Source organism: Platichthys flesus, chromosome 2 (assembly GCF_949316205.1).
Source record: "Platichthys flesus chromosome 2, fPlaFle2.1, whole genome shotgun sequence".
NCBI lineage: Eukaryota > Metazoa > Chordata > Actinopteri > Pleuronectiformes > Pleuronectidae > Platichthys > Platichthys flesus.
In genome coordinates this window covers 21010473-21023021 of record NC_084946.1, presented here as the reverse complement: position 1 = coordinate 21023021, position 12549 = coordinate 21010473, and the positions used below count along the sequence as shown (strand labels likewise).

Sequence of the window (12549 nt, the reverse complement as noted above, 5' to 3'; positions counted from 1 at the left end):
AAAAATAAAATAAATAAAAATTAATTTATTTTTAATATTGTATAATTTGGTCTGTAAAACAGTGAAAAAATGTCATTCCATCATTTCAAACCCAAAGGGCATGTGCATTTTTGTCTCACCAGCTCATACATTCAGATATTTCAGGTTCAAAGCCTAGTAAAATTCATCCTGATGGGAACACAAAAGTCTGGTCAAAATATCATTGCAATCCATTCAACAGCTGTGATGACATTGCACAACACAACCTGAAGGAGGTGGCTGAGAAAAGGTCAGGGGATCACCACAGTCATTAGAATATATCCCCTGGGGACATCAACCCATGCATTCAATCTTTGGTCATCTATTATACTTTAAATCTTTTTAATCTGTTTATGTGGAACACAGATTAATATCTCCCTCCCTAGAGCCACTCATGTAGAAACTATATTTTGCACAACATTAAGCAAAAGGAAAAACCACACATAAAAAAACATAAAAGAAACTCTGATGTGTCTGATCACTGAATATATTAAATGCTTGAACTATTTGCTGTGGCTGAAAACTGCATTGGTACTTGACTCTAAAGTACTTGTCATCAGTCAGTGTTCAGGAAAGTTGTGGCCTGACTGACTCGGGGATTTGACTCCACTTGCACATGGAGTATTGTCGAGGCCATCTGAGATAACAGGAAGGAAGGGAGTGCTCCTCTTCCTGTGCTGCTGTTTGTAACTTTTTTTATCTTTTGGGAAGCATCTCGTCCAGCGCCGTCTCCTCCCTCAGTGGGAATTCATTGGGACCTGCCCAGGAAGACGTGCACGAGATCCCTGCAGATCTGTGTTACTGGCTTGTGGGGTGTCAGATAATCACCATGGCAACTCTGCGATGTAATGGATGGTTTTTAAAGATTTGTGTGTGTGTGATTGTTTGGTCCCATGGGGGGGGGCACAGACAGACAGACAGATAGGAATCTGTGTCTCAAGCAGCTGACGTTCAGTTTTCCATCCTCACTCTTTCTCCTCTTAGTATCTCTCTGCGTGATGAATCACAATGTTTCACCCCCACATTTACTTGGTTACTAGGTTTGCATCATATATCCTTTATAATCCCATTTTCCCTTTCATCATAAAACTCACACACCATGGGGTGAGATCAAATAAAGCTGCACATATTAGGCCCAATTTCTCATCAACTCTGAGGCTCCATGCTGCTAGTCAGACGTTAAAGAGGCAAAACGATAATTGCCATTGCAACAATCAGTCAGTGGAACCTCGGAGAAAGAAGTGGCAGATTTTGTTGATCGAGGAGTTTTTCATTCTTTCTGTGGTGTTTGCATGTTTGTCTCTGTGTCTGCGCTGGTTCTCTGGCTCAACTAATCCTGTGTTGTTAAATGTTGATTTTTCTAATGTGTTAATCGGACTAAAGTTGATAATTAATTTTCCTCAGTGCTCGTAACGCGTAATCACGAGTTGCCATGATCATATGTGTTTGCACATTATTGTCGATCTGCCCTGCGTTAACTAATGTGTCCAGTTATCTTTTAATTGGATTATGGTAATTAGTCGATGCCTCTAAAAGGATTTTGTTTTTGTTATTGATGCTCTCTCTGTTTTTTCATTTAGAAAATTGTTTCCACCATCGATCTTTCAGCAAGGTGGGAGTGTGTTTGTTTTACTGACGTGTTGGAGACAAATCGTCTCTCAGAGCTTTTTTTTTTAATGTTTTGATATGATTGAAAAGTTCTGGCAACAAATCAAGACAAAGCTCAAATCCATAAACAGCATAAGTATGTGATGCATAACGGCACATATCTGTAATACAGAACAAATCAAAACTATAGGGGAGAAAACAGCATTTTGATTTACTGTTCAGATGAATAGACTCAGATCACACAAAGATCAGTTTGTGTTTTGAAATTAGAGTCACCACCAAGGCCAACTTGTCCACCAGAAATGCCAGATTTTTGTTTTCTTGAAGAAGGTCCGTGAACTATTCCCTGGGAAATATCAGCGATAATTTCAAAAAACACTACAAACTGATTGTCAACAAAAGTGATAAAAGATTCCTGGATTTGCCCCCTGATCCTGATCTAGAGCCAGTCCCATTACACATCCTTCCACTAAGTGTCATGGCAAACTGTCCAGTAGTTCTTGTATAATCTTGCTGAACAACAAACAAATGGACATGGGTGGAAATTAAGATATAAAGGCACTGATTGTAAATATATTTTGCTATTGTCTACACACACACACTTGCCCCTTTTTTAAAAGAAGAAAAAATATTTACCAGTATAAAAAGTAAGTTGTTAAGTGGCCTGAGTATTGACGTATTTGAATGTGACTGTGTGAACCTCTGACAGTTTTACTTTCTTATGTCACAACCTGTCAACACCTTCACCCTGTGTTATATACACACTTATTACCCATACTCGCATACACATACCAGCTCCGTATTTAACTACAGTAAATCCACGACAGTTGGATCATTTGAATTTCATGAGCACTTTACTGAGCTCTGTTTACGCCGATTGGTTCAGACACAACAAAGATTGAAAATCAAAGACCGAATATTCCTCTTAGAAATGAGAAAAAAATCAAGCGACAAGACAACATAAAATATGTATTAAAAGAGAGAAGAAACAAATCAGAGTAATAAAAAAACATTCGTAAATATTAAGAACATGACAATATTAAAGTGTGTTTTTCAAATCGAGCCATCTCTCCGGTTTTTCCTCGAGCTGTTTACACGTCTCTCTGTCTTTCCCTCACGTCGGCCGGTGCATCACCAGCATCACTCAAATCCATTTCATCCTAAGTAATGCATCAGTGGCCAGCCCCTGCTCACAGAGAAAGCAATTCAGCACCACTGCATATATCATGGTGCATGCCGGCCTAAAGAAACCAATCAAACACCAGGCTGTTTGGTGGTGGTGAGCAAGTCCGTGCTGCTACATGTCCATTTCTTAATCTCACACTGGTTTGCAGGCAGATACTCAAAAAATATATGTGGAATTTCCAGCCGGGAGAGCAGGCAGCACTTTCTGACTTGTGCCTTCCCCCTCGAAGGACAACATTACAAAACTGTCACCATCTGGTAGAACCGAACGGAATCGGTTTCTCCGTTGCTGTGTGTCTGTGTGTGTGTGTGTGTGTGTGTGTGGTGAATACTCACAGAGAGGAGAAGCTACACAACGTGAGAATTGAAGGTGAAATGGCGAGAACACAATCATTTCTAATCTCAGACCCGTTTTTTAGGTGTAAATGTGTCGTGACGTACACACACCAAGCCACACTGCAGCGCTGCTTTGTGTGTGTAATACCAGTCTGTGTTAAATAGAGAATAATAGCAGGGTGTTTCAGCAGGGGATATGAGCAGGTGCATGCAGCCTCTTAATTCACAATTTTTTTACACCACTGTATCTTCATGAAACTGCTGATCCCTGGGTTGTTTTATAGTCATGCAAAACTGTAGTTGCATTAAAATTGCATTTTTCTGAGCAGTAGAATATCAGCGTTGTTGGAAAATGGAATCGTCCAGACCAGAATAGAGATAAATGTTGCAGTTTTTAGAAGTTTGAGTTCATCCGGCAACTTGTCTAGTTCAATTTGTCTTAAAGTTGTTTCAACGTGTGTTTTGCCCGTTTCTTCAATATTTAGTGATTTACTGCAAGTTGCTTACATTAGAGCAGGTACTCTACTCACCCTGTTGAATATATGTTTTCTCAGTTTTTTCTTGTGTTTCTGGTTTAGAAAGGGTTGAACACTCATGTGTTGCATCCCTTAATACATCCCCAGTCACACTGCTCCAAAAAGACCTGCAGCTGTTGTGACTGTTCCACATTCTCGAACCGAGATTGTTCTGTGTCCTCTGATCAGACAAAAGATTGGTTTGCATTTGCTTGTCACAGACTCCTCTGGTCTTTAAAGTCTGTCTGCTTGAAAATGTTTTTATCATAAGCTCAACAGGTGCAGAGCTGATGTAGAAGTCATCTGGTAATACGGTCAGTGGACAGTTTTAGTAAAGTCACCTTCATACCCTGAGAAAACAATGGACGTGAAGCAAGATACATCTGAAACTATCACTCATCTGTTTGTGTGAACACATGTTCTGTGCACAGAAGGACGGCGTTAGTATTTAGAATCAGACCTTGAGAGTGTGTGTGTGCAGCTGTAGTGCTGGTCGTCAGGCAGGCGGCTGATCACATATAACCCTCATCATGGGGATGAGTCCTTGGTCCTCCACTTGATATTTTCATAGAAAACGGTTAAAAGCTGCAAACTTTCATTAGTTATGAAAGTGGAACATAATGAATGTTTGCTTGGAAAAAACTTCGGACTAAAGTGTTATCAGTGGAGGTGATGGTGAAATAAACATGACACGAAAACACATCTTAGTTCCATACAGAAACTTGCATGCTGATTCAGGCTCTAATGCAAAACTAAATAATTAATAATATGTTGCCAGTGATACTTATCAGCAGCCTAATAGATAGATAATGAACCCATTAAGATTCAGGAAGCATATAATGGTGTTCGGCTGCCGATGGCTGCACGTCTTCATCATTCTCCTTCCCTGTAGATAAAGCTCTGGCCCCAGACACATTTTGTCCAAAGTGCAATATCCCGTTTTATCAAGGTATTCACATCAAACGCAGATTGTTGATTTTATACATTATATACACATCTGTGACTCTACTGTGCTTTGCTGCACTGACACTGTGTCTTAGTGTCCATGCCAGTGTGTAAATCTGCGTCAATAAGGCAGAAATACAAAGAACTGTCCTCTGTGAATCGAAATTGGAAAATGGACCACAGAGATCAGTGGCTTCCAGAGACTTCCTTTGCATTGGATTCTCTATTCACATTATTGAGCTGTGAGGGATGGACTGTTTTGAAAAGCAGCTGGAGCCGGTTCCTGCGAGCTGCTGAGCCTTGGCCCCAGATGTCTGTTATCTCAGGAACAAAGGCTTCAGAGAAACATAACAGGGAAGAATTAAAGATCAAGCAGTTTGGAAAACACATGTTTCTGAGCATTGCATATGGAAAAACCTTTATTCTATTACAAAGCATGTGGTGCATCTCAGGTGGTGCATGTGTATGTGACCATTCTTCTCTCAGTCTAAGGGACAGATGTGATATTGTCATCCCAGATCTCTCTCATCTCTCTTTCAGCGCTCATCATCATCGTGATCAACATAACCTGATTCACTCATTTGCTCTGGGTTTTTTTCTGTGGGAAATAAAGGCAGGTGCCAAAAAACCGGGGATAATAATAACGTGGGGAGGAGGCGTACATGCCGCCGCCGCTTCCTGCCCAGGCCGGTAGATTTAGCGGTTTTAGCAGTCGGGCAGCTGTCCAGTGTGCAGACTGTGATAGCTGATATTTGCTGAATTAAGGTCCGGGTGGACGGTTTATCTGTTCGGACCATGAGACAGACAAACAATGTAATCCTAAGCGTGATTAAGTCATCCTCCATCACTAACCCGCCCTGCCTCCTCTTCCCCATCATCCATATTTCCAAGGTCAGTTGGGTAACATCCTGGCAGCGATGCATCAGGATGATGTCCACTGATTAATGGATCGCACAAATCAATGGGTGATTGGTCACCGGTTAACAAAAGGTTAAGTTGCGGTGCACCTACAGGCTGTGAGAGCAATTACCAGGAATTGGGTTTTATGGAATCTCATCTCATGCTTGTATCCTGCATCTGTTGTTTTGTTTGCAGCAGCTTGAACATCTCGTTCTCTCTGAAATGCTGATTATAACTGAGCAGCTGTAACATCAGGAAACATGCGCGCCTCCTAACTCGCAAGTGTGGACAACAGACTGACAAATTTCATTTCTCAATCACCAATGTTGTTTTTTTAAATAGAACAAGTGAAGCATGCAGACCTCTGCCTCTGGTTTGATTTCTAAAATGCATTTATTTAAGGCAACAGAAAGTCATCCAGTGTTTCAATAGAAATGTTGCTCAGAGTGATGTGAGACTTCATGTTTCTGTGTCTCTCTCCATCAGTTCGTTACCTGCTGAGGAACAACGTGAGTCCAGACCTCTGCAATGAAGACGGCCTCACCGCCCTGCATCAGGTGAGACTGTCCCTCTCGGCCTTTACACCACTTTGATTCTGTTATATAGCCTTACAGAGTGTAGTAGCCGGGGGTCAATCAAGAACTGAAGCATGTTTGATGCTAAACCTGTTTAGAGATTAGCCGCCTCACAGCACCAGGGTTAATGGCTCAAATCCTTTCTGCCTGGAGTTTGTCTCATGTTGGCATGGGGGGACTCTAGATTGATTGTGGAGGAGTTGGATGATGGTTTGTTTCTGTGATGGACTGAGGACCTTTCCATGTCCATGTGAGCTGAGGTTGGCTCCAGCCCCCCCCCCAGAATGGTTAATAATGCATCTTCCTGCTGTGAAAACCAGACATGTACTTATGGTCGAAAGCAAATAAAAGTAAAATTGTCAGTTATCGACAACCTGGTGCATAATGGATCTTCCTAAACTGAGCTTTGCTTAAAGTAAGTTATTGAGTTCAATTTGAATTAAGTTATAATCTACTAGGGAAGTTAAACATGGCATTTTGATGTTTATGTATACAACTAATGAACAAACTGTGCGTCATTCAGTCTTATTTCCTCATTTCAAAGGCTTTAAATAACCCCAAGTTTTCTGTGTGGGTAGCAAACTCAGACTTTCTGCATTGGACATGAGAAACACATTATTTTGATAAATGTAATGTTGTTTTCCTCATTTTCTGTATCATTTGGGTCCACATAGCCTGAATGTACTTCTGCTTCAACAATGTCACCTGGCTTAATTTCAACAGTATATTGGATATGAAATAGTCACGACTGTATAAAATATTACTTTTGAAAAGGTGCCTAACCTGCCCTTTCAAACTGTGTAATGTAATATTGAGTTAGTTCTGTTGTCAACAAACATTCCGCAGCTCCTGGTTTTTAAGCTGGTTCTTTACCAAGCAGCAAAACATCCCAAGTATTTTATTTTTATAACATTTATTATTACTTTAACCTTTGTAGGTTAAAGTAAGGGGAAGGAATTAAAGGCCTTGTGCAGAATAGTGTTGAGCTTTTCTCACTCTGAAACCTTTTTTTTTTTTAAAGTGAGGCAATGAGTTCAGTATTGGGGAAATGTGGGAAATTCATAGAGGAAATCAGGAAACTGTTCCCTTGTTAATTAGATCCATTACTGCTGAGCTAATCAGAGCCTCCACCTCGTCCAATCAGTGCCCCACATCGCAGGTGTCTGCATAGAGAATGGATCGTGTCTCGTTTGCCTTTTTTCTTTCCTTAATTTCGAAAAAACAGAGACCAGCTGGCAAAGATCTTTCATATTTGAGAATGGTTCTGAAGCAAGATGCGTGTAAAGATGGTGCAGATACTGACTGAGCAGGTTCAACTACTGCAGATGAGAGACGCTGAAGAAAAACATCTGTAAACACAAACAAGCGAGAGTGATTGTTCGTCTATAGAACAAAGACTTAACTCACAATTTGAATGTGTTGGTTTTCTGTCACGTCCGTGTCAACATGAAATCTCAATAATGACTTGAGGGAATTCCTCCATATTTGGTACAAAGGTGCACGCAGATGAACTCATTGGAATTTGGCGCTCAAAGTCAGGGTGCGTGAACGTATTATCTTTTTAACGCTGCCGGAGCATCTTTTCAAACTTGGCCCAAATGGTAAGATTTGGGTGGTCAAAGGTAAAGGTCAAAACTCTTGTTCTGCTCATTTATTACCTCAGTGTCTTCTCTTCATTAACTTTTCATCCTCCCCGCTCTTCTCATTTTTCCTCCACAGTTAGTGATTACTATTTCCTCGGACAGTATATGCCCTCTCTGCCTCAGCTGACACAGCCCATCTCTCTCTTTCGCTCTTGGCTGCTCAGAACCTAATATCCAGGCTCATGCTGGGAGGCAGAGAAGAGAGCAGGCGAAAGGAAAAATTGACCATCAGTCTCGACCAGTGTGGCTGGTGCTTTAAATGATGTGGGCCATTGGCTGCCAGGAGATCAGATTGACCTTTTTGTATCTGAATGTGTGTGTGTGTGTGTGTGTGTGTGTGTGTGTACGAGTGAGTGTGTGGGAGAGGCTGATAATCAGCTGTTTCGATGGGTCGGCTCGTACATTGTCTTCAAGATGAGACCTTTTCACTTCTGATGCAATTTTACAAAATACCACCGTATGCACACAGGCAGAGAGGAAGACAATAAACACGCACAGGGAATAGCACATGTACACACCATCACTGTTGCCAGAAGATAGGAAGTAAAATGGATCCTGAGAAAAGAGTGTTTTTTTCTCTCTCTCTCTCTCTCTCTCTCTCTCTCTCTCTCTCTCTCTCTCTCACACGCACACTCACACTCACACCTGCACCTTGAGCGACAGGTTCAGATAAATGAAGGAAAGCTGTGGGGATGTTTCTCTAAATGAGATGTCATTCCTATCTAGGGTTGGTTTCACCTCACTGAAATGAAACATTAATCATAAATGGCTTGCAGAAGCACTGTATATGCCAAGACACACACACACACACACACACACACACACACACACACACACACACACACACACACACACACACACACCAGAGGGACTGTCATTGATGTAATGCTTTACCTAGCCCTTGACCTTAACCTAAACCTAACATTAAAACAAGCCCTCACCTCAAAGTTGAAGGATTTACAGTACCATAATTCACTTCTTTGTCCCCATAAGGATGACAAATTCCAATAATGGGACTGTGTAAACAGATTGAGGTCCCCATAGCATGAGTAAAACCGCAGCACATGGATTCACACACCTGTACACACTTCACAATTTACTACGTCAGCCTGTGATAATCAGTGGGTGCTTCATGAAATCTCCTCGATAGCTTTAGTTCTGGAAGGGTCGTAAATCATTTTCTGTATTTCTTGGTTAGGTTACTTTGGGATAGTCTGTAAGAAAAAATCGAGTCTTCGAATGAAGAAATATGCTAATTTGCTTTCATGCCAAGAGTTAGATGGTATCACTCCCATGTCATCACAAAAGGAGAATGTCTGGAACATTCAGTTTGGTGGGGGGTCTTTGTGTTAAGCAACATTGTGTTAGAAACATCTTCAACTCCCTCACTGTGAATCTTCAGGACAGCTTCTTGCCCTATTCTCACTAGGACTAACTCTGACATTGTCTTATGGCTTGGGGGGGAAACATTCAAGAAAATATCCTGAGGAACGGACTCTGAAATCTCTCAAATTGCACATCCAGTAAATGTCGGGACTTCAGCCGCTTCATATTCACAAAGCTGCAGTCAGCAGAAAGCTTACCTAACCGAGAGGAATTAAACGTACTGTTGGGATATTTTTGGTCGGAACATCCTCTGACTCACAACAAACACACAAACACACAAACACACCTACGTCACATTGTCCCATATTTGGTCGGGTCACAGCTGTTCTCCGGCTCGGAGCTCTGGCGTGTCGTCACCCAGAACATCAACAGACTGCTGCTGGAGTCCCATTTAAAAAACATTTATTTCAATGATTCAACCAATCGAACACTTACACAGAGACGACTGAATTTGTGCTGTTCTGATCGCCTGCAGGATTTGATGATTTAGTTCAGTCAGCTCTGCCAACATGTTTCCATGTAACAAGCAAAGGGACCGTCAGTTTACTTTGTGCCATTGTTCTTGTTTCGGAGGTTTCCTCAAATGCTGGTGCCCTGTTTAAACAACCTGTTAAAAGCAGGAATGTTGCACCTTTATTCAACTTGCTGTTCTGTGAAAGGTACGAACACAGAAAGGGGCCGGTGTTGTTGTTTCACCTCTTTGTCGAACTGCAGAGGTCGTCACAGAGATGAATCGATGCTCTTGTTAAGATAGATGACATGACAGCTCCCAAAAATAAAGCCAAATCTTCTTGATCTCCCCCTGGTGGCTGACCCCGCCTCCTCGGCCAAAAGTTAAAGAGTGCCCTGGTTTCAATTGGATTCTGTTGATCTGGCAGGTTTGGTTTTCATTTGTTATTTAATGCATGGTAAATTTGTGGTGAAACCAACTTGCTACGACTGGCAATTGGTCCAGCATGTGTGTCAGTGGGACCTTGATGACGCAGCCCCACATTATAGTCACTACTGCACTGACTCTGGCTTCAATTGATGTCAAAAGTAAAAGATGACAATGTCCATATTTGGGATATTTTAGCTTTATAATGGTAGTAAGTGGAGAAATGTTGTTCATCTTTGTATCGAGGGTAAAGCAGCTGAATACGGACAACATCACACACAGGTACAGCGAGAGAAAATGGGTCTTATTGGCTGTAGAGCAGGATCACTGTGTTAATGGAACTAATTTATGTAAGAGAGCGACAGGAGGGAAAGAAAAAGTGAGGAAATCATGTGTAACAGCAGTTTGAATTGTGCTGGAGCCCAGAAATCCTCAGTAGAGGCCGCGTACCTGTTCTCCTCTGAAGTCCCAGCTGCTTGTCACAGCCCAGATTTAATTCATTCAGCAATTTGGATTTAATTCTGAACAGCTGAACTTGGCATCTCGGGCGTCTCAGACCTCTTCGCTCCTCATGAATTGCATCTGTCGCCTGAGCTCTTGTAAAATTTAAAGCCTCTGTTAACCTTTAACCTCCCGCAGTCTCAGCTGTACTCTCAGCCACCTGGTGCGGCTCTCACCAGATTTAAACTCACAGTATTTCAGGTTCAGTGTCGGCGCTGTCAGCGACGGCCTCATTGAATTTCAACCATTCAGTCAGAAGTCTGCAAATTCAGCTGGATCCTCAGGCCGAGCCACAATCTTCTCAGCCCACTGATCCCAGCAAGACTGTTCGCTGTTGTTTTCCAGCCACACAGACATAATTTGGGCCTTTGTCCGGTACCACAAACACACACACACACACACACACACACACACTCTGTCGTTGTGTGAATGAAAGGCACATTATTTCATTGCTTGCTTCATTGTCTTGTTGCCGGGACAGGAGGGATGGAGGTGGTATACAACAGATCTGCAGGGGAAGGCTAGACGTTTAGCGTGGTTGCCAGGTTGTGGGTGCAGGTATGTTGTGATTTTAAAGAGAAACGGCTGAGACATTAGCGTAGCAGGTCGACTCTGACTGTGAGTTGTTAGCTGGTGTTTTTTCTGCAGACGTCTTGTTTCTGCAGCTTCAGTTGTGAGCTCATCCATCAGCGTATCTGGCGCCTCTGTCAAGCTTGTGCGTCTTTTTTCCTGCTGGTTTTATGACGCTGCTCATTTTTCTCTGAATGACTATCTCCGTGAAACAATTCAAAAACTTCATACATGCGTCCACGCCAGCACAGATGGGGAAATTATAATAGAGACTCATTCTTCTGTCCCTCACTCTTAACAGCTATTTGAACACGTTTGACACCGGAAATTACATTGGCTCTGTAGACTGGTTTCCACAGAGCATTACGGCTGCTTTTGGCAGCTCTACAAGGTCTCAAATCCGCGACTGGTTGTTCTGTGGTCTTTCTGTTTCACATCCCAGAGCAGCTGAATACATTCTTTAATAAATAAATAAATAATATAATGTGTGATGAGCAGCACATGGTCCTCTCACACTGTGCTGGATGCAGATTTTCCTCCGATAAAATGAAAAGTGAGCCTCCTCCTGTGCCCTATAACTGGGAACCAGATCTACGTATATCGGAGCTTTCATTTATTCCCTTTACTCTTCAAGCCACCTGACTGATTTCACTATCGTCTAACTCTCTTTAAATTCACATACAGAGACTTCTCACATGTTGAACTTACTCCACTGAAAAAGAAGATCAGGCTTTGTGGGTTATAATTAAAAAGAGCATGACCACACATTTTGGTTAATACTTTGTACTAACTAGTTATTCTGATTCTGTAGCTCTATCAGCATTTGCAGGGAAACCCTTTCCATAGAGAAGTCTTATTTAACTCTACTGTACCTGTTGATCCACAGGTCAGACTCTGTTTATGTGGGACACATAATGTAAACAGCAACCACAGCTCAAAACCCAATATGAATTGGATTCCGGTGGTCAATTAGATTTTTAATGCACGAAAAAAACATAGTGATAAAAAAAGACAAATGAGGCCTTAATAAATATAAACCACTGTTGCAGTATAACCATTGAACACCAAATATTTCTATGTAAATTTTCAATCTTTCCTTTTCTGTGTTAGATTCATATTTTTGCTGTGAAATCTTTAGACCTGGGTGTAAGAAGGTTTTGAATCGTGTTTCCAGTCAGTCAGCGTTTGTATCTGCTTTACTATTCATTTCACCTCTGATCTGTTTGTCTGCTATCAACCATCTGCATCTGTGCAGTTATTTCATTTCCTTCCTTGTGCTGTATATTAAGATACACATGCACCTACACGCACGTACACAATGTCAGAGACGTCCCTACAGATAAAGCTACAAAACTCAAAAGAATGCGCGACTAATTTTCTCTATACGTCTGAGTAGTCAAGTAGTTTTTTCATTGTACTGAGATCAGTTTTTTTTTTAAATAGGAAGGTGGAAACACTGATCAAGAGCAGGTCACTTAGAAGAGTGGCTG

The 12549-nt window shown here is 41.7% G+C and overlaps 1 protein-coding gene across 2 annotated transcripts in view; it reads left to right on the top strand.

The window, feature by feature from the left end:
* ppp1r16b (protein phosphatase 1, regulatory subunit 16B) overlaps window positions 1-12549 on the top strand; it is a 71850-nt gene that overhangs the window by 39983 nt on the left and 19318 nt on the right. For both annotated transcript variants that reach the window (XM_062405635.1, XM_062405644.1), the window contains exon 3: window positions 5994-6064. In XM_062405635.1, coding sequence (XP_062261619.1) covers window positions 5994-6064 — 71 coding nt within the window. The remainder of the gene's footprint in view (window positions 1-5993; window positions 6065-12549) is intronic.